Source organism: Megascapheus bottae, chromosome X, assembly GCF_031878675.1.
Source record: "Megascapheus bottae isolate mThoBot1 chromosome X, mThoBot2.hap1, whole genome shotgun sequence".
NCBI lineage: Eukaryota > Metazoa > Chordata > Mammalia > Rodentia > Geomyidae > Megascapheus > Megascapheus bottae.
In genome coordinates this window covers 45,345,860-45,369,340 of record NC_143547.1, presented here as the reverse complement: position 1 = coordinate 45,369,340, position 23,481 = coordinate 45,345,860, and the positions used below count along the sequence as shown (strand labels likewise).

Below are 23,481 nucleotides of genomic sequence, written 5' to 3'. Positions count from 1 at the left end.
AGATGTAGCTATAGTCAGATTATTCACACAGCATACCAATTGGATCTTATTTTATCTTTCAGCTATTCTGACACTTTCATACTGCTGATTACATTGTTATAAATGCCTGAATTTTAGATGTGGATATAATGCATTACATATCACTCTAGTCCTATCTGTAGCCCCTGTCCCATTTATGCCCTTCTCAATTGAAGTTTTCCCTATGTTCTTTCTTTGAACTCCCGGTACAATTTAAGGACTCAACCCTTCTGTTCATCATAGATCACCTGTCAACCCAAATTATGCTTGTTCATGCTGGTTTGTAATACTTATGGCTCTGTGATGTTTGTAAGCAGGCATAGAATCAGACAATAGTAAGTTTCTTTGGAAGTGAAATAAGGGCAAACAAATTCATATGTATGTGCACATGCAGTCTAAAGCTTCATTTCTTTTGGTCACAGAGCCAAGTGTATTTCAAAGACTAAGACACTAGGAAATTCATGCTCAATTTTTATTAACTTTAAGTAACATGTAGAATAATACTATAGTGACAAAACTTTTACAAGTTTAAAACGATGCTAAGAATGTTCCAGTATAGCATAAGCTCATGTGTGAATAAAAGGAAGTTTCATGAGAATTTTAAAGTTTGTACACCTATTACATTGACATAAACATATTTTTTCATGATGTGCTAGTTTCTTCTTTCCTTTGAATGCATATGCAGCTTGATGAAGTAAAAGAACCACAAAAATAAGTCCATTTGCAGAGATTAACAGATGGGATAAATGCACTAGTAAGTACCACAAACTGATCCCTTAAAATTTTATCTTCAAGTTTCTGTGTTCAAATTAAAAATAAAATGTCTTGTACATATTATGATGCTTCCTCTACTAAACAGATGATCTAGAGTCTAAGTTTTGTGGACAAATGTGACTGTTAGGTGGGAAAATTTGCATGAAAATTTCCATATTAATGAAATATAGCAATATTTGCAAAAATTGAAGTTGTATATCCATGTCCAAGTATACTTGAAACAACTGAGGTGGATGCAGAGATGGGAAGTGTAGTGGAGAAATTGTACCGAATGTGTTAATTTAATTTTTAACAAACAACTTATTCTAGATTTTCCTATGCTTTGGAGACCTTGACTACAGCTTGAGTTCTAACCCAGGAGTTAGGTAGGATTTAACAGACTAAAGAAAGAGACTCCTCTACCAAAAGAACATACCACCAAGGGAATATAAAATACTGTTTTCAGTTGAAATTTCAATTCCCCTTAGGAATTAGAATTTTCATATTACATAAAGAAAGCATGCTGAATTAAATGTATAAAACAAAGGGAAAAGTGTAGTGCCATCCTTTCCACTGTTAACAAAAAGTCTTGCTTTTTAAAGTCACAGTTAACTGTCCCAAGAAACCCTGGAATGGCATATTTGTTTGTTATATAGCAGATATTAACCACATCAAATTGCAAATTTAGAAAACTACCAGGATTAGTGTCATTTAACATAACTTTCTGTTGTACACATAAATAAGATATTAGAGGAATGTTAGCCTAAAACTTTTTTTTTTTGGAGGCAGTGGAGCTGTGGCTCAAGTGGTACAGTGCTAGTCCTGATGGGGGGAAAAGAACTTAGGGACAGCACTCAAGCCCCAAGTTCAAACCCCAGGACTGCCAAACAGAAAATGCAAATTAAATTTTTTTGTGCTTTTTGTGTGCATATGTGGGTTCTGGAGCTTGAACATGGAGCCTGGGCACTGCCTCTTTCTTAAACCATGATCTTCACATCGCAGTCTCATGAATAATTAGAAATATTATAGGCACGAGCCACCAACTCCCAGCAAAACTGTTTTTTTTTAACTTAAAAGTGGTACTGGGATTTGCACTCAATGCCTGGTGTTTGCTTGGTGATGCTCCATCACTTGAGCCACACTTATACTTTAAGAAACTTTATTTTAAAAAAACTGGTTTAATCTCTCTTAACACTGACATATTCTCTGTATTTGGGGGAGGTGGAGTTGAATTCAATCCCAATGGCTTTGCTTAGATACTAGGAATTAACTATTTAATCTTTATCTTTTCTTAATTTAACTACATTTTTAAGCTACACGGGTTATGAGACGAAGAGAAACCTACAAGAGAGTCAACAGAAGAGCTCTTGTTTTTCAAAAGTAATACTAAGTGAATTCTATACCAATTCAAGAAGACTCGGTTTCAACACACTCTTCAAAAAAACTGGTACTAGAGCTTATAAAGAACAAGGGGAGTACACTGGATCCCCCAGTGCTTTCCATGTGTAACACGGGTACCATGTTTTCAACATGATTTTCAGTATCTTCTTGTGGAGGAGTATTATGGGGTGCAAAATCTGATAAGCCATTTGATGGGTTCTTCAGGTCTTCCAAAACAACATCATTAGAATCTTGACACTTCTCTGGACAATCACTTAAGGGCACCTCTTCTAAGAGGAAAACCAGAGGGATTTCTTTGCATTCAATTATGCACTTGTCTGTGGAGAGACAATGCTTTGTTAATATACATGATATAGAAGAAGGAGTAAGATTTCTTTTCTGTTCGTTTTATTTTCTCTTATTGTTTATCCCTGGTTGTTACTGTATCTGACTTTAGTACCTGGTGTACTGTATATACATTTATTTGTTTATTTGAATTAAGGAAGAGAAGGGGAGAAACAAGATGACAGGACAAATGACAAAGTGTCAACCGATATAACAGCAATATTCACAAGACACTATGATGGAAGTGAACTTTACAACTTGGGAGGGGGCTGAGGGAGGGAAAGTGGGAGAATAATGTGGGAAGGTGTAACGGTGTTGGAGAAGTAATGCACTCACTATCTTAGGAATTTAACTGAAACCCCTCTGTACATCACCTTGACAATAAAATAAAATTTAAAATAATAAAAAATAAAGTAAAATTCACAAGCCTTACGTTGCTAAATAAATCACAGAACAGAATGAGGGATTATCCTTCTGCTTGTCTGAGGCAAACTCCCTAAATTAATCAAGTCACACTTGCTGAAATAACCAAGTATCTTGGCTCTTGTTTTCTGCCAGTACCAGAGCTTGACCCTACAACCTCACATTCTTGGTTGGCTGTTTTGCTCAAGGCCAGTGCCCTATTACTTGAGCCGTACTTCCACTTTCAGTTTTTTGCTGATTAAGTGGAGAAAGCCTCCTAGACTTTCCTGAACTGATCTAAACTTCCTGAGTACTTAGGATTACAGGAGTGAGCTACCAATGCCTGGCTAAAACTAGCTTCTTAACCATGAAAAAATGTACTACTTTCTCTGGTCTTAGGAGCTAATCTATCTGTCTTACTAAGAGACCTACTATTTTCCTATATTTATACTTCTATAGGAAAAGAAAGTGATATTATTGGGTGGGGGTGTGGGGGGGAGGGTGATGGGTACCAAGACATGTGAAAGGGTATCAATGTATGTGAATTAATGCACCTTCTATCTGGCAAATATCATGTAACCCTTTTATTAATTACAATAAAAAATTAAAAGAAAAAAAAGAAAGTGATATTATTACATTCAAATCATTTTTGGGACTTAAGAATAGAACTAACCAGTGAAATATAGATCTTTGTAGGATATCCTTCCAAAAAATATAATCTAACTGTGGACTAGGAATAAGCAAGAAGCCCACTATCTGACAAAGCACTTTCTTGGATATCATGTGAAAAAAAAACAGACTTTTTATATCATATCCCAATCAGGATGTTTTTGTCATAATTTCTGCATGAAGATTGGAGACATAATTATATATCCTCACAAGGTTATATGGTAGTTCACAGGGCTCTTTTCACGTCTAGTGTCTTATTTCTTATTCAGAGGAATTTGTTAAATAAGAAAACACTTATGATTATGTTTATCCAGGCATAAGCTTTGGTTCCAAGATTAAATGACTGCCAAGAATCAACTGAATAAAGTGTGGGCTGGGCCTAGGACATACATGCACCTTATGATCCTTCTACATGTACATTTTTTTTAGTTTCATTCAATTGTATTTACCAGTTTTTTGCCAGTCCTGGGCCTTGGAACTCAGGGCCTGAGCACTGTCCTTGGGCTTTCTCAAAGCTAGAGCTCTACCACTTGAGCCACAGCACCACTTCCAGTTTTTTCTATGTATGTGGTACCAAGGAATAAATCCCAGTTCTTCATGCATGCTAGGCAAGCACTCTACCACTAGGCCAAACTCCTGGCCCTGTATTTACCAGTTTTTTCAAAGCTAGATAATTTTATCACTTGGGTGTTTTACCAAGATTCTCATCATTCTCCCTCTACAAATATTATACCTTTTTCTCTACTAGTTCCATTTAGGTCTTCTTCTTTATTTAGGTGTTCTTTGTTTTCCATCAGATTTAGATTCTAGAAAAGAAGACTCTGGTATCATTATCAATACATCATTCTTAAGAGATGAAGTTACATATTTGAAGTTAAAAAAAAAAACCTCTCCGATGGGGTTAAGAGTTTAAGGTGGTCAGCAAGTATGAAGCTCTTGGTTCTATCTTCAGTACTCTCCATAAAATATGCATATCTCTTGAGAGATTAACAAAAATGAAGGACAGAGTTTCCATTTAGGTTGTTTTCTAAAGGTTGTAGTTTTCTTTACTAACTGCTCTTTTATACAGAAGGGAGAAAAATCAATTCATATTGCAGCAAAAGCCAGCTATACAATGTAGGTCCATTTGTCACTTAGCTTGAACTAATATTGACCAATATTTATCTGCCAAGACAGAAGCAAACATAGTAAATATTGAATTTGAACCTGAGCGTTTGAACCTGAATGATGAGACTCATCAAACACTCCTCCTAGGTCTGACCAAAATAAAAGAGCCCTTCTTTCATGTCATCCTAGCTAAACAATTCAACAAGAAGCAATGCCCTCAGGGTCTAGTCCTATTACTTATTGGTTACTGACAAAAGAATTAATGGTTCCATCTGGAAATCCTCCCTAACTGAGCAAAACAGTTACGGGAAACTAGAAATGTTTTATTTCTTTATTTATTTGCTTTAAAAATAGCAACAGCAACAGCAACAACAAGTCCATACTAAGCTAAGAGAAAGACATGTGTAAGTACATTTGTAAATTGCTAAAAATTGAATTTCCTTGCTATTCACAAGAGGTTAAAGAAGAGCTTAATAAAGACAGTTTTAAAAAGCACATGTCCTGTCCTTTTTCTGTCCTTCACAATTTCCAGTCACAATTATGGCCATTTAATACCTGACTCAGTCCACTCCAAAATGCATGATTTCTTTGTATTGACAAGATTTGGTTATCTCTCTAAAATATAGCAGTGCATTTAATATTCAGATATTTAACCTTGTCACCATTTTAAAAGCACAAGTTTTCTCTTTATCAGATGTTCTCATTAAAATTTCAACTCTAAACTGGGTGCCCAGACCCTGAGTTCAAGCCCAAGGACTGGCAAAAACAAACGAAAGAAAAAAAGAACAAAATGAAATATATCATCATAATAACCTTGGCTACAAGAGGCAAGTGTTCTCAAGGAAGCTGCTTTGTCATTATTATTATTATTATTATTATTATTATTTCAGAATGATACTGACAGAAAAAAGCCCTTGAAATTGAATGCATAGTCCATTTTTTGATCACATACACAAGTGCAGAATAATATTCCTTTCTATATAACTTATCAATTGCAAAGAAAAGCAACAAATTCACTTAAAACAAACTATTTTTTTGAGTCAGGGTGTTGATATGGCTTCGGGCTGCTCAAACTTTCTTCAGCTTAAATTACTATGTTGCTTCTGCATCTTAAGTAGAGTAACTAGGACTATAAATATGCAATAATGCCCCAGGCTTGTCAGTTACTTTGATCAGTGGCCATTTGGACATATGTTTACAAAGAGGTTCTACTTTGCTAAGGAGACTGCTAATCTATTTTGCATACACAGCAAAATAGTAAAATATTGAATAAGTAACAACTTGGACTAGACATTTTTGGAGTACATCAATATTAAGCAGAGGAAAGTGTGAGGAAGGTAGTGCGAGCCACCTTACATCACTCACTTAACTGAAAAGCTTCCCTGAAGAATCTACAATTATGATAAGCTACATCACTAAATGGACATTGCAGGTCTCATGGCTAGATGGTAAATAAAATTCAGTCAAGAAAGAAAATGGAATCTTACATCTATTTCCATCATGACATTCATATTAAGTTTCAGTTTTGTTTTCCAACAATTTAGGAAGTTTATAACTTACTAGCTGCAAAGAAAACAAATAATTCCCAACCTGTCCTTTAAATATAAAACTTAATTAAGTCCATTTGTACAACTACTCAAAGATTTTAAAACTCTATGTATAAATAAAAATAAGTAAAACAAAGACTTACATAAGTAAAACAAAGACTTACATAAACTAGTGAGAGATCATGTGACAAGAAAAGGAACTTAAATTTTGTTCATCGTTTTTATGTAGTTGTGGCAAGGGGTTTTAATTAAACACGTTGTGAGTGCACTTCATCATAATAATGGAAGGATATCACTCCATTATTCTCTCCATCTCACTTAACCCCTACAATCTCCCTCAGGTTACCTCATTCTATTTTTACATATGCATATTGACAATGACTGCATTCACCCACCCTTCTTCTCACCATTAATCTACTCCCCTGTCTTTGACCTCAATCCACTTTCAACAACACCTATAATTGCTTCCTAGTATTCATTTTAGTATACTGTAAAAGTTAGTTGTTCAAAGAAAAGAGCTACAACTTTGCAAACCTCTTCTATGAAAACATGAACTTTGGATGCATGAAAAATTATTTTGAAAAGTATCATATTCCACAAAAGGGATACTTTCTCATACTGACTATTTTTAAGCGATTAGAGAATGGAAAATCACCGTATAACAACCCATAAATTGTCATAGTTCCACAAGGACAAGAAATACAATAACCTCTTCATTTTTTAGATCAGAAAATCCAAGACAAACCTCACATATAGGAAATAAATGGAAAACCAAAGTAAGGACACAAGTATTGTTGAACCCCGGGCTTAATATTGTAAGTGCCAAGTGTTATATCATTTTTCTTTGGGAATCATCTACATCAATGCAGTAAGTTCTCAAAAATTAATTGATAGGCTTACCTTGCTGACATGCTCAGGGTCCTGATTCACTTCCTTTTCAGATTGTTCAGCCAGGTTTCCTTCAATAGAGTGCAGGTGCATTTCATCACTTAAATGAAAAATAGAGAGGTGGGGGAATCAACCAGCTCCCATGCCAAGCAGAATGAAGGTGGATGGAAAATAATGGTACTCTAACTTCCAGGAGACAATCTTTGAGAAAATCCCACAAACATAATAAATTGCACAGGTTATGGCATATTCTCAACCAAGAAGCCACAAACCACATGGCATTTTCCACTTAAAGATATTTCACTTCCTGACTCTACAGTCTAATGGCTATTCAGAAGATTTAAATACATAATTCATCTTATAACTCAGCCAGTCTAGCCCCACTTCCAAGTAACACACGAGAGTTTTCATCCTTAAGATGTCCATTAAAGAACTATGGAAGAAAGAGCACATTTAGTCTGTTTCCTAGGAATCTTGAAAAGGATCCTGGCCTGGGAAAGATGTCAGTAGCCACAAGGTATCTCTTGCATATTTGATGCCAAGTAAAGACAATAAATCACTGTCTAGAATCACAAAAGACTGAGATGTAAGGCATAGCAACAATGTAGGTAGCTAATCCAGATGGCCTCTGAAGTCCTGGGGAGATCTAGTGAGCACGGCCTTTAAGGTTTTTAACAACCGGTAAAAACAGAGAAAAGCTAGTAAGGTTGCCTGTAACAGGAAAAACTGCCAGCTTCTGGCTGCTGCTCTTTGGGCTCCTCAAAGAAGAGGCACCCAATGTATATCACCCAGCCCGTCCATTTATGAGACTCTATACACTCCAACATAGGCTTTGAAATGTCTATTTCTTCCAGTGAGCAACACTCAGTCTGCATCTCATCAACAGATGAGAGCCACAGACTTTCAGGAGTGGCATGTATGGCAGCTGTTGATGAGGAAAATAAAGCCTCTTTTTGACTTTATAGAGTTTTGAAGCTCTAAGCTCCATTTTATGGTGCATTCACTATGAAAACATGGTTCTCTGAGGACTATTTGCTGCACTATTATCAACTCAATTTAACTGGATTTAAGAGCCCCAAATACTATTAAATTACTGTATATGAACACAAGGAGTCATTGGTCTTCCTTATAACAGTCTCAACCTGGCAGAACTTGAACCTAGCTTTGGTAGCCAAACCAGGCTACCAAATTAGGCTAATTAGGCTAATCAGGCTACCAAATCAGCCAAATCAGGCTAAAGCAGCTCAAGATCATCATCTTAATCAAGAGATTGATTGTTTATGATGTACGAAAAGTCCTAAGAAAATGCCGTGTCCTGAAGAATGATGACTATTTTATTGTCTGGAGTAGTTCCTTTTGGAATGGATTTGAGGGTCCAAAATACGGTTTCAGTTAAGGCTGAGGAAGCTTTATAGGGCTCCTTTTTGGGCGTGTTTCCGAGGAAGCTATTTATGAGAAAAGGCGTACCAAGAGCCACATTCTTTGTTCCTCTGAGGTTGGGCAATAAATGAGGGTCAGTAGCAAAAAAAATTACAAATATGAGATGATAAAGCATGTAAACAGACAAATGTAAGCATTGCTGATGAGGTGAAATTTAGGCTGACATCCCTCCTCCACATGCTACCAGGGGTTTCATGGGTGGATTATTTGCTGATCATAGTGCTTTGGCAGGCCCAATTTAGTAGCATTTCTGCTGAAGAACACACAAACTCCTAGTTTCAGGAAATGAAGACTCTCTCTCTCTCTCTCTCCTCTCTCTCTCTCTCTCTTTTGCTTATAATTCTGTGGTAACCAGGAGATTTCTCCCTACTTTCAGATCAAATTTCATATAAAAGATAAAGTATTTTATACTACAATTATTTGGCTCTTCTTTTCAGAAGGCCCTAGAAGGAAGTCTGTAATATAGGAGAAATTATGACAGTATTAGGAGTGAACAAGCCTAAGGGAAATGTTACCCTAAATCATATAATTCTTCTCATGGTAAGATTGTACCCTGGATTAAGATGCAATTTTCTAAACTCAGAAGTATGGATAGTTGAGCCAGGTACTGGTTACTTACGTCTATAATTCTTGATACTCAAGAAGCTGAGATACAAGGATCACAGTTTGAAGCCAGCCCAGAAGACTATTCTCATTTAATTAATAAAAAAGCTGAAAATGGAGCTGTGGCTTAAGGGGTAGAGCATCAGGCTTGAGTTAAAAAGCTGATGGACAGTGCCCCAACCCTGAGTTCAAGGCCCAGTAGCAGCATACACACAAGAAAGAAGCACATGTACTTGAAAATCAATATTTGTACTTCCAAAGAAACACAAGCTGTATGTAACAACCAAGAATTAGTATAAAATTTTGACTATAATTTAGCATGGCTAAAGTTTCAAAGTAAAAGTAGACTTAATTCAATATTCAAAACTACATAAGCTGGCCGGGGGTTTGGCCTAGTAGTAGAGTGCTTGCCTAGCATGCACGAAGACCCGGGTTCAATTCCTTGGTACCACATACATAGAAAAAAGCCAGAAGTGGTGCTGAGACTCAAGCGGTAGAGTGCTAGCCTTGAGAAAGTCCAAGGACAGTGCTCACGCCCTGAGCTGAAGCCCAGGACTGGCAAAACAACAACAACAACAACAACAACAACAAAACCAAAAAAAAAACTACATAAGCATGGGTATAGCTTAGCATTACGCTATCCCTCCCCCAGTGGTAGTCACTTGCCATATACCCAGATACACAAGACTCATCACCAGTAAAAATAAGGTTTTGGGTCTTTATAGGAGTGTAAGGAAAAGAGTGGAGAAAGGTAGTCTTCAAAGACTCTTTAATTCTAAACAGACATATTTTCTAGACTGTAAAAAAAATACCAGAATACAAATTTCCTCTAATTTTAGACATGTACAAGGTCCCCTAAATTAGAGAAGGAAGAGACTGTATACCTTTTTTCTGGACTGATGCACTGAGTATCTGATTTGTCTTCAGTCACGATTGACTCATTCTTAAGAAAAGACACTGAGTTCGAAGAACTATCTTTAGCTTCCTGTCCAGAGGATTTGTCAAGCATTACTTCTTGAAAATACAGTACAGGAAAATTCAAATTCAGGGTCATGGAGTCTTCAGTCATAGATACATCCTTACTTGACACTTCCTGTTTTTTTCTGAGAAATAATACAGGAAATACTCATGCAATATATTATAAGATCATGTATCATAAAGGATGTAACCTATACATAAATTATATAGCCTCAGTGGATTGTGGTATTTAGGTCAAATAATTCATAAGATACCAACAAGCTCTCCTTTCATTTGATTCATATATTATATAATAAAATATCTAAACATTTGAAAAGACTGGCTGTTCCATCATCTTAGTGTAATGAGAAAGTACTTACAGTTGGAATGGCTACAATAAAAAGGACAGATATTACCAAGTGATGGAAAAACCACTTTGCTGGTGGAAATGGAATATCCATTTTGAGAACAGTTTGACAGTTTATTAAATAATTTTCTATTTTTTGCCAGTCCTGGGCCTAAAACTCAGGGCCTGAGCACTGTCCTTGGACTTTCTCAAGGCTAGCACTCTACCACTTGAGTCTCAGCACCACTTCTGGCTTTTTTCTATGTATGTGGTACCGAGGAATTGAACCTGGGTCTTCGTGCATGCTAGGCAAGCACTCTACCACTAGGCCAAACTCCTGGCCCTATAATTTTCTATTTAATTACATCTGGTTATAGAAATCCTGTTTTGTTTTTAGCCAGGCACTGATGACTCACACTTGTAATCCTAGATATTCAGGAGGTTGAAACCTGGAGGATCAAGTTCAAAGCCAGCTTCGGCAGAAAAATCTGAAAGTCCAATATCCAATTTACCATCAAAAATGGGAAGTAGAGTTGTGGTTCAAGTGGTAGAGCACAAGCAGAACAAGCAAGGGGGCAGTGTAAGGCCCTGAGTTCAAGGCCTAAGACTGGCGCGCGCACACACATACACACACACACACACACACACACACACACACACACACACAAATTCTGTTTATAGATAAGTGCTGAAGAGAAAGATAAAAAGAAAAATGGGAGTGTGAAGATTATTCTTTAAGTGTTTGCTTAGCATGCACGAAGACCTGGGTTCCGTTCCTGGGTACCACATACACAGAAAAAGCTGGAAGCGGTGCTGTGGCTCAAGTGGTAGAGTGCTAGCTTTGAAAAAGCCCAAGGACAATGCCCAGGCCTGAGCTCAAGCTCCAGGACTGGAAAAAATAGATTGTTCTGTAAATGTTCATAACAGCTTTATTCATAGTAAAAATATTAGAAAACAATCAAATGTTGTTTCTATTTTTTTCAATCTCGTTACAGATATAAACTAGATATAACTAAGGGTAAGATGTGAGAGAAGTGCTAGCAATCTAATAGCAGCATATAACATGTGGAATCATCATGTAGAAGAGTAGGTAAAAAGAGAAAACAATCACATGTCAATTAGCTAATGAATAAGCAAGTAAAATATGGTATTAACGTATAACAAAACATTTAGCAATAAAATTATTGAAATACCTATCCATGCTATGACATGGGTGAACCCTGGAAATATAAATAAGCGAGAGACAAAAGACGATTCTTTTTATGATTCCACGGATGTGAAATGTCTACAACAGTTAGCTTGATAAAAGCAGACAGAAGGTTTAAGCCAGACCCTGGTGCCTCACTACTTTTACTCAGGAGGCTCACATCTGAGAATTGCAACTTGGGGCAAGACTGGGTAGAAAAGTCTGTGAGACTTCTAACTCCAATTAACTGGTAAAAAAAGTGCTGTTTACACAAACAAAAAGCAGAAAACAAAACATCCCCCTTCCCCCACAAAAGAAAACAGGAAGAAAGAAAGAAAAAGTAAAAAAAAAAAGCAAGCTTACTTAAATGGGCACTAGTTATCATACCGGGTGATGAAAATGCTCAAATATAGGATTATGGCAATGATTGAACAATCAGTAAATTCATTATAAATCACTGAATTATAAAATTAAAAGAGAATATAAATATATATATATATCCCCAGTTGTTAATATACACACATAAACCTTAACTATACACACACACATATATGGAACTATTATACTTATATGACTATACAGATATCTGTCTGTCTGCCTATCTTTTTAACCCTTAGGTTGTATGTAGGGGTGGAAAATGTCCAGCCCGTAGGCTTCATAAGACCCTCTAAATCCATTAGTTTGGCCCTTCCATGACAGATACAAGAGTTAAGTTCCAATAAATCTTCCCAGCATTATTTCATAATAATATAAACATTAGTATCAGCTAACATTGCACACCAAATCACTGTTGGCAAAGGGTTCCCCCATTTTGAACATAACATGCATAGTATCTCAGAGCAATGTCATGGTGCCAACAGGACCAGCACTCATAGCTTAGAGCCCAACTTTCTACTCTGTAGTAGGGGCCTTGAACATTTTTATCTCATTTGAACTGTAAAAGAAGTAGAATGGAGCAATATTTGCTTATCCTACAAAGGAGAAAGTAGTGACTGGGGATGTGGCTCAAGTGGTAGGTATAGCACCCGCCTAGCAAGTGTGAGGCCCTGAGTTCAAACCCCATGCTGCTAAAGGAAACATATAAAGGGAAGGAAAATGCTTGTTGAATTGTTTCTCATATTCAACACCAAATTACACAGGCTTGTGTGAGAGAAAAGATGAAAGTCTAAAATTTCCACTGACCTGAGGTAAAGATACAGCAGAGGATAATTTTATAAGATTAGACGTTTGTTTTCAATGGAATAATTAAATTGGATAGGTAACCATATTTTCCATATTCTTTCTGACTTGACATTTAGTGAACTGTCGAATATCTATGCCATTTCCCTGAAAGTTGAATTTTAATTTAGCTTCAAGGATTCAGTGTACAGGTGTTTAAATAGCATTTATTACAAGTATAACATTCTCAATGCCAAAAAGTCTGAGATCTACTGACTTCTTTTTCTCTATTGTTTTTTTTTAGATGTGCCTGTGGTTAGCATTCTGTACTTCTGTTCACTTGCTGAACATGATAAAGAGAATATTTGTATGCCATTCTTCTGAGCCAGTGCCCAGACAGATGGCTTTCATTCTATTGGCTTTCCCAGTTTCTGTATAAAAAGTTAATTCAAGCACTGATGTTCTACATTAATACATTATTCTCCACAAATATACCTTGTCATGTGTGTGTGTGTGTGTGTGTGTGTGTGTGTGTGTGTGTGTTGCATGCACATGTGTGTGTGTGTTGGTAGTAGAACTTGAAATCAGAGCTTTGTGCTCTTGCTTAGATTTATCTGCTCATGGCTGCCACTCTAACAGTTGATACACAAATATACTTCTGGATTTGGGTGATTTATTAGAAGTTAAGAGTCTCATGGACTTTCCTGCCCAGATTGTCAGGAATCACAATCCTCTGATTTCAGCTTCTCGAGTAGCTATTAGTAGAAGAGAGAGCCACCAGTGCCTGGCTCATTTTCCATTATTTTGACCCTAAATATCACAGTTCTGAGACATCACTGACTCAGGGTTTGCTTCTTCTCTGTATACAATCAGACTCTAAGATACCTTTGTTCGTACCTGTAAGGACCTTCCCCCTCAAAGACTCTATCAAAATCTTTGAGCCTTTCAAGTTTCCGTTGACTGCTTTCAAAAAATAATACTCTGCCTGAGCTTCTACCTGAAGTATTCTCCTTCAACCGTTCCCTCTTTTGCTAGATATATTGGCCAAAAACTCCTATCATCCTGCATCATATTTCTTTTTTTAATTGTAAACTACTAGCAAAATTCAGAAACTGACATGTGAAAGGGTATCAATGTATGTGAATTAATGCACCTTCTATCTGGCAAATGTCATGTAACCCTTTTACTAATTACAATAAAAAAATTTAAAAAAATTCAGAAACTGATTTTATTTTTATTTCAGTATAAATTAGATTATTTTTTCATATATTTTTATTGTAATTAATAGAAGGGTTACATTATATTCACCAAATAGAAGGTGCATTACTTCACATACATTGATACCCTTTCTCATAAATCAATTCCCATTTCCCTCCCCCCACCCTTGCCTCTGATCTTGTTTTCCCCCCTTCCCTATCCTATTTCAAATAATCAAATAAACATATATTCAATATGTCAGATGACAAGGTAAAACACTATAATAATATGAGATAAGCAAGGGACAGCAAAAGAGATGAGAGATAACATAGTACATTAAGGACAACAATCACTCATTATATGGCTTTTGTCACTATATCTTGGAGCTCCTTTCATTTAGCATCATACCATATGGCCTTATGTATCTAGGTTTTGCTCTATTGTAAATTTCTGCTAGGAGAACCCAAGGATTCTACTGATTAGGACGAAAGAGGGAGACTACTGGGACTATGTTCCTTTGAGTCTGGCTTACTTCACTTAATATGATTTTTTCTAAGTCTTTCCATTTCCTTACAAATGGGGCAATGTCGTTCTTTCTGACAGCAGCATAGAATTCCATTGTGTATAAATATCACATCTTGTTGATCCACTCATCAACTGAGCGGCAACTGGGTTGGTTCCACATCTTTGCTATGGTAAATAGTGCTACAATGAACATCGTTGGGCTAACAGTGTAGTAGTGATCCCTTCTGGCCACAACACTTCAGCATCTGTTGTTATTAGATTCCTTGATCATGGCCACTCTAACTGGAGTGAGATGGAATCCTAGAATTGTTTTGATTTGCATCTCTTTTTTTTGCCAGTTGGGGCTTGGACATAGGGCCTGAGCACTGTCCTTGGGCTTTCTCAAGGCTACAGCTCTACCACTTGAGCCTCAGCACCACTTCTGGCTTTTTTTATGTATGTGGTACCGAGGAATTGAACCTGGGTATTCGTGCATGCTAGGAAAGCACTCTACCACTAGGCCAAACTCCTGGCCTCTGCATTTCTTTTATGGCCAGAGATACCGAGCATTTCTTCATGTGTCTATAGGACATTCTTATTTCTTCTACAGAGAAGACTCTCTTTAAGTCTTTGGCCCATCTTTTTAATGGGATGGCTGCTTCCTTGGAGATTAGTTTTGGAGTGATTCAATTTTTTGAGCTGTTGATATATTTTAGATATGAGGCCTTTGTCCATTGTATGGTGAAGATCTTCTCCCACTTTGTAGGCATTCTAGTTAGTTTGCTAGCTATGTCCTTTGCCATACAGAAGCTCTGTAGTTTAACGCAGTCCCACTTATCCAGCCTTTCTCTGATTTGTGTTTCTGGGTCCTTATTAAGAAAGTTTCGACCTGTGCCAAGGAGACCTAGTGTATCTCCTATTCCTTCTGGTAAAGTTTTCAGTGTATCAGCTTTTACCTCGAGGTCTTTGATCCATTTGGAGTTAATTCTAGTGCAGGGTGACAAAGAAGGATCTAACTTTAGCTTTCTGCAGGTGCTTAACCAGTTCTGCCAGCACAACTTGTTGAAGAGGCTGCCTTTCTTTCATTCTATTTTTTTTGGCTCCCTTGTCAAAGATTAGGTTGCCATAGGTCTGTGGTTTAATATCTGGGTCCTATTGGGTCCTATTCCATTGGTCTTCAGGCCTGTTCTTGTGCCAGTACCAAGCTGTTTTGATAATTATAGCTCTGTAATAGAGTCTAAAGTTTAGTATTGAAATTCCTCCTGCGCTGTTCTTTCTGCTAAGAAGTGGTTTTTCTACACGGGGTCTTTTATTATTCCATATGAAATTTTGGATTGCCTCTTCTATTTCTTTAAAGAATAACAATGCTACATTGATGGGTATTGCATTGAATTTGTAGACAGCCATTGGCAAGATTGCCATTTTCACAATGTTAACTCTTCCAATCCAGGAGCATGGGAGGTTTTTCCATTTCCTCAGTTCTGCTTTAATTTCTCTTTTCAGGATTTTAAAGTTTTCATCAAAAAGTTTCTTTACATTCTTAGGTTAATTCCTAGGTACTTTGTGTTTTTGAGGCTATTGCAAAAGGAGTTGCTTTTGTGATTGTGGCCTTGTTCTGCTCATTTTTGGCATATAGGAAGGCAGTTGATTTTTGAGGGTTAATTTTACACCCTTCTACCTTGCCAACGTTTTGAATCAGCTCAAGCAGATTGGGACTGGAATCTATAGGATTCTTTAAATACAGAATCATGTCATCTGCAAAGAGGGAGAGTTTCACTTCCTCTTTTCCTATTTGGATCCCCTTTATTCTTGCTTCTCCTGCACTATATTTCTGATTCTACACTTGACTTTTCCACCTACCTAAATGGGACTACAGAGCTTTAGATGTCTAAATAACTGACCTTCCTTAACAGACACCCCAGATATCTACCAACTGTAACACATACTTTAAAATTATGCAAACCAGCATCCAGGTATGGTGGCTTATATTTTTAATTCTAGCAACTTAGGAGACAGAGAAAAGAGAATTGTGTTTCATGGCCACCCTAGGAAAAAGACAATATGATTTTTTTTCTCAGAAAGGGGCTGTATAGAAAATATGTCATAATATAGCAAGTTTTAACTTACAGAATCAGTTTCTTTGTTGTAGGCTAAAAAAAAGCTGAAGAAGTAAAAATGGCCAGTAGTCACATAAAGATTATGTAATTAAAAACAACACTGAGATTCCATCTTACCCCAGTTAGAATGGCAATTATCAAGAAATCTAACAATAACAGATGCTGGCGAAGATGTTGCCAATAAGGAATCTTAACACATTGTTGGTGGAAATGTAAACAACATTTAACAACACTGGAAAGCAATATGGAGGTTCCTAAAAAAACAAAACCAACCCCAAACCCCAATTCCAGCAATTTCATTCCTAGATATTTATCGAAAATATTACAAACCAGGACACAGTAAAGCCACCAGCACAACCACATTAATTTCAGCACTATTCATCATAGCCAACATGTGGAATCAGCCCAGATGTTCCTCAATGGACAAGATGGATCAAGAAAACGTGATGTGTGTGTGTGTGTGTGTGTGTGTGTGCGTGTGCGTGTGTGTGTGTGTGTGTGCGTGCATACCATGAAATTTTACTCATTCATTGGAATGAATGATATTGTATCATTTGTAAAGTAATGGAAAGCCTGGAAAAATTATGTTAAATGAAGCTGGTCAGAGATACAAAGGTTGCATTTTTTCTCTCATATGTGGAAGACAGAGTTAGCTTACAAACCTATAATTATGTTGGGTGATATGCAAGTGTATACAAATGTATTAGCTGAAATGTGGTACATTCAAGGGAGAATTCAAGTAGTGTCATTCCTTAGAAAAGCAAAATCAAAGTTAAACAAAACAAACATTATGAAATGAATACTTGAAAGGGATACAGTTGGGGCTAAGGGGTGAAAGTAGATGAATTAGGAGGGGGAGAATGAAGTAAAAAATTCAATGCATACCCTACAAAATTAGGGAATGAGGGAAGATGTGAGTTGAGAGGGATTTGTGAGACTGCAGAAAAATGGGACATTGATGAAGATGAATGATATTCATAAACTGTTATTAAATGAAAACTCCTTTGTAGAAGTACTTAAATATAATAAAATAGTTTTGTAAAAGTTGGTGCCACCAATCACTAAATGAGCATAGGAACTAAAGACAGACTTATCAAAAGAAGAGGTTAGGGGCCGGGAGTTTGGCGTAGTGGTAGAGTGCTTGCCTAGCATGCACAAAGACCTGGGTTCGATTCCTTGGTACCACATACTTAGAAAAAGCCAGAAGTGGTGCTGAGGCTCAAGTGGTAGAGTTCTAGCCTTGAGAAAAATCCAAGGACAGTCCTCAGGCCCTGATCTTAAGCCCAGGACTGGCAAAAAAGAGAAGAGGTTAAAATGACAGAAAAACATATGAGAAAATTCTCATCAACCGTGGTCATAAAGGAAATGCAAATAAAAATAACCCTTACTGCAACTAGAATGGTCAATATTCTGAACTCAGGCAATGACAAATGCTGGCAGGGTTTTGCAGAAAGAGGAACCTTACTGCTATGGTGATGGGAATGTAATCTAGTTCAGGCAGTCTGGAAGGCATTGTGAAGGTTTCTTAAAAAACTGATTATATTTCTTAGGATATTTGTTTTGGAGAGATTCAATTTTTTAGCTGTAGATATATTTTAGATAGGAGGTCTTTGTCAGTTGCATGGTTAGTGAAGATCTTCTCCCACTCTGTGGGCTTTCTATTTAACTTCCTAGCTATGTCCTTTGCCATATAGAAGCTCTGCAATTTAATGCAGTCCCATTTGTCCAAGCAATCTTTGATTTGTTGTTTCTGGGTTTTTATTAAGAAAGTTTCGACCTGTGCCAAGGAGGCTTAGTGTATCTCCTGTTCCTTTTTGTAAAGTTTTTAGGGTGTCTGCTGTTACCTTGAGGACTTTGATTCATTTGGAATTAATCTTGGTGTAGGGTGACAAAAAAGCATCAAACTAGCTTTCTGCAGGTGATTAACCAGTTTTGCCAGCACCACTTGTTGAAGAGGCTGTCTTTCTTCCATTCTATTTTTTTGGCTCCCTTATCAAAGATTAGGTCTATGGGTTGATATCTAGGTCTTCAGTTTTATTCCATTTGGTCTTCAGGCCTGTTCTTGTGCCAGTACCAAGCTGTTTTAGTTACAATAGCCCTGTAATAGTTTCTAAAGTTTGGTACTGAAATTCCTCCTGCACTGTTTTTTCTGCTGAGAATTGTTTTTGTTATACTGGGCCTTTTATTATTCCATATAAAATTTTGGATTGCTTCTTCTATTTCCTTAAAGAATGACATTGGGATATTGATGGGTATTGCATTGAATTTGTAGACAGCCCTTGGCAAGACTGCCATTTTCACAATGTTAATTCTTCCAATCCAGAAGCATGGGAGGTTTTTCCATTAAGAAACAACCATCCCACTAAAAGATGGGCCAAAGACTTAAAGAGAGACTTCTCTGAAGAAGAAATAAGAATTTCCTATAGATACATAAAGAAATGCAAGTCAAAACAACTCTGAGATTCCACCTCACTCCAATTAGAATGGCCATGATCAAGACATCCAACAACAACAGATGCTAGCAGGGATGTGGCCAGTAGGGATCACAACTACAGTGTAGGTGGGAGTTCAAACTTGTTCAACTACTATGGAAAGCTGAATGGAGGTTCCTCAGAAGACTAAACATTGAGCTCCCCTATGATCCAGCAATTCCACTACTAGGTATTTACCCTTACCCAACCGTCCAGAAACAAGGACACAAATCCACTAGCACAACAATGTTCATTGCAGCGCTATTTACCATAGCAAAGATATGGAACCAACTCAGATGCCCCTCAGTTGATGATTGGATCAACAAGATGTGGTATTTATACACAACGGAATTCTATGCTGCTGTCAGAAAGAACGATATTGCACCATTTGTGAGGAAATGAAAAGACTTGGAAAAAATCTATTAAGTGAAGTAAGCCAGACCCAAAGTAACATAGGCTCAATGGTTTCCCTCATCTGTAAGTCTCCTAGCAGAGGATTACAATAGCTCAAATTCTAGATACATAAGGCCATACAGGATGAGGCCAAATTAATGAACCTCCAGAACATGGAAGCAAGAGCTTAATTATAAGTGACTGTTACTCTTTATGTATTATATTTTTCTCCCTTCACTTTTATTGCCCTTTGGTTAATCTCATATGGTTACTGTATCTCACTTTGTTCCCTGGTTTATTATATAGATGTTTACATGTTTATTTGAAATAGGAGGGGGAAAATGAGGGGAGGGGATGGGGGGAAGGAATTTGGGACAAAAACATAAGAAGGGGGTATCAGTGCATGAGAAACAATGCACCCTCTATCTGGAGAATGTAACTATAACCCCTCTATACATTGAAATAAAAAAAAAACTGAAAATAGGCCTTCCCTACAATCCCACCATACCACTCCTGGGCATCTACCTTGAGCATCATAAGCTGGATATATAAGGACACCTGCTCAGCTATGTTCATCTCTGCACTATTCACAATAGCCAAGATATAGAAACAACCCAGATGCTCTACTGCAGACTAATAGATATGTGATATATATATGATATATATATATATATCATACAATGGAATTCTACATAGCCAACAGACAAGATAAAATTATGGCATTCACTAGGAAGTGGATCAACCTAGAGCAAATAATGATGAATGAGTGAATGAGATAAGTCAAGACCAAAGGAAAAAAAGGAGCATGGTCTCCTTGATATATGAAGATTAAATCCAAACAGTACAAGAGCGATGACTCAATATTTGGGTACCCAAGGTTATGTACATGGTCTTGGATATATAAACATAACTACATAGGCATAAAAATCTAAGATGGGTTGTATACTCTCTAGAAATAATGTTATATTATATAGATTGATATGGATCTATGACATCCAAACCCTCAGCTTAATTTTAATTATGTTCTAAAATCTATGTTCCAGTGATTGCATATAGAGATTCCCTTCATGTTGATTAAACACAACATTTGAAATATGATGTGAAAATCAGTTAATAAAATCTAAAAAAAAGTTGAGGGCCGGGAGTTTGGCCTAGTGGTTAAAGTGCTTGCCTAGCATGCATGAAGACCCGGGTTCGATTCCTCGGTACCACATACATAGAAAAAAGCCGGAAATGGTGGTGAGGCTCAAGTGGTAGAGCTCTAGCCTTGAGAAAGTCCAAGGACAGTGCTCAGGCCCTGAGCTCAAGCCCAGGACTGACAAAAAAAAAAGTTGATACCAGATGCCAGTAGCTCAGTCCTGTAACCCTATTTACTCAGGAGGATGGCATTTTGAGACCAATGGAAAAGTCTGTGAGGCTTCATCTCCAAAACAACCAAGAAGAAAAGATGGGCTGGAGGTGTGGCTCAAGTGATCGAACACCAGCTGGGCAAGCAAGTTGTGTGAGTGTGAGACCCTGAGTTCAAACCCTGGTGTTGTCCTCCTTTCCAGAACAGGAAGAAATTTGGTAGAGAAGCACACACCTGTGGTTCCAACTACTCAGGAGGCAGAAATAGGAGGATCTCAAGTTTGAGGCCAGCTCAAGCAAAGAGCCTGCTTGAAAGGCAAACAAAATATCAAAAGGATTTGGAATAGGCCCCAGTTAATAGAGTATGTGCCTAGCAAAAAGAAAGTTCCCCCATAGTACAGGAAGGTATCTGCTAAATCCATAAATAATAAAATTAAAGTGGGTCAAACATCTGAATAAATACTTTTCAAAAGAGAACATACAAATGGCCAATACATGTATCTAATGATTGGGGAATACAAATCCAAATTCCAAGAAATGTCATTAAAATGGTTATAATCAACATCACCAAAAGGATCAAAAACAATGCTGGTATTCAGTGAAATGTACTGTTAGTGGGAGTGTAAACTAGTATAATCATTATGGAAAAGAGTACAGAGATTTCTCAAAACTGAAAAAAAAATAGAACTATCGTGCAATTAATTCTCCTCCCAAAGGAGATGAACTCAATTATAGCAAAAGGATATCTGCTGTTCTGTGTTCCTCAGAACAAAATTCACAATAGTAAAAACATGGCAATTAACCGATGACCATCCGTAGAGGAAGGATGAATATGTGCTTCATGTATCCAATGAAATATGACACAGGCATAGGAAGAAACGAAGTCTTCTCATTTACAGAAACATGAACAAAACTGGTGATTGCTGTTTAACAAAGTAGGTCAGACACAAAAGGCCAATATCATGTATTGTTACCCATCAGAAACAAAAATGATCATCTTATAGAAGAATGGAGAGAAACTGGGAATTATAGGAAGAAGATAAATAAAATTTGTACTTGGTTGTTTGAAATTGGATAGGGAAGGGGGAAAACACGATGAGGGGTGGGGGTGGGGGGAGGGAAATGGGGACCAAGACACGTGAAAGGGTATCAATGTACATGAATTAATGCACCTTCTACCTGGCAAACATCATGTAACCCTTCTATTAATTACAATAAAAATATATGAAAAAAAGAAAAAAAGAACATGAAAAGTCATGAAAACACAGTATAGGAATCAGTTCTATTATACCGTAGGAGGATAACAATCACTTAAAACCATCTATGCTGTATCTTCAAATGGACAGATGAGAACCGAATAAGAAATGGTTGGCATTTGAGGAGACAGAAAGGCTTGATGTGCAGATTTGATTATTGTATATTGTACATATGCATTGCTATTATGTACTACATAAATACATACGAATACTATATTTTAGTAAAAATCTTCATGCTTATTTTTCTATTTTTTGGTTCTTTTCTTTTCTTTCCTTTTTTTTTGCCCAGTCTAGAGCTTGAACTCAGAGCCTGGCCTGGGCACTGTGTCTAAGTGTCTCTTGTTCAAGTCTTGAGCCACATTGCCACTTCCAGATATTTCTGGGTGGTTTATTGCAAATAAGTGTCTTATGGACTTCCTTGCCCAGGCTTGCTTTGAACCACGATCCTTAGATCTTAGCCTCCTGAGATGCTAGGATTACAGGCATGAGCCAACAGCATCAGGCTTATTTTCAATTTTGCTTAGTATGTATAGAAAATCCCAAATTTGCAGGCCATCCTTTTTTTTTCCCAAACTGAGGGAAAGTTCTCATTCCTAATCAATTTATAATATTTACTGATTAAGTATTTGCAGTTCTTGGGATTGAACCCAGAGCCTTGCATATGATAGGGCTAGCCCTTTAATTTTTTGTTGTCATATGTTGGTAATTTTTTATTAGAATGTGTTAACTGTACAAAAGGGTTTTCATTATGCTGTTTCTATGTGTACATGTAATTTAACTTGCTCAAATTCATCCCCTCTATTGTTCTTACTCTTCTTTAATCATTGCCTCTTTCCTTATTTAGTATTATTATTTTATTAAGCTATTATTACCAATGTATATATCTGGAGTGTATTCAACCTCTATCACTCTCTCCTTTCTCCTCTCCATTTCAATTTGTCCCTCCCTAAGTCTCCCATTTTTGTTATTATGCTGGCCCTGAGGCTTTGAATTCAAGGCCTGGTCATTGCCCCACAGCTATTTTGCCCAGGGCCAGCACTCAACTACATGAATCACTTTCTATTTTTGACTTCTTGGTTGTTAATTGGAGATTAGACTCTCATGGACTTTCCTTCCTGTGATAGCTTTGAGCCCCAGTCTTTAAATCTTAGTCTCCTGAATAGGATTATAGGCATGAGCCCCTAGTTCCTGCTCAGTCTCTCTTATTTTAACATCATTTTACTATTACTTTTAAGGAGGGAGTGATTTCTGCATATGACAGAAAACATTTGCTATTTGTCTTTTTGAGGTAGGCCTATCTCAATTAATACGATGACCTCTCTCTCTCTCTCTTTCTCTCTCTCTCTCTCTCTCTCTCTCTCTCTCTCTCTCTCTCTCTCTCTCTCTCTGTGTGTGTG

At 37.1% G+C, this 23,481-nt stretch overlaps 1 protein-coding gene across 1 annotated transcript in view; it reads right to left on the bottom strand.

Moving 5' to 3' along the window:
* Positions 1–574: 574 nt before the first annotated feature.
* The window catches only part of LOC150040979 (heat shock factor protein 3-like), a 60,379-nt gene continuing 37,472 nt past the window's right edge, over positions 575–23,481 (bottom strand). Inside the window, exons 9-12 of the mRNA XM_090325945.1 lie at positions 10,037–10,255; positions 7,122–7,209; positions 4,301–4,373; positions 575–2,489 (exon numbers count right to left, since the gene is read on the bottom strand). Of these exons, the coding sequence (XP_090182071.1) occupies positions 2,179–2,489; positions 4,301–4,373; positions 7,122–7,209; positions 10,037–10,255 (691 nt within the window). The 3' untranslated portion in view covers positions 575–2,178. The remainder of the gene's footprint in view (positions 2,490–4,300; positions 4,374–7,121; positions 7,210–10,036; positions 10,256–23,481) is intronic.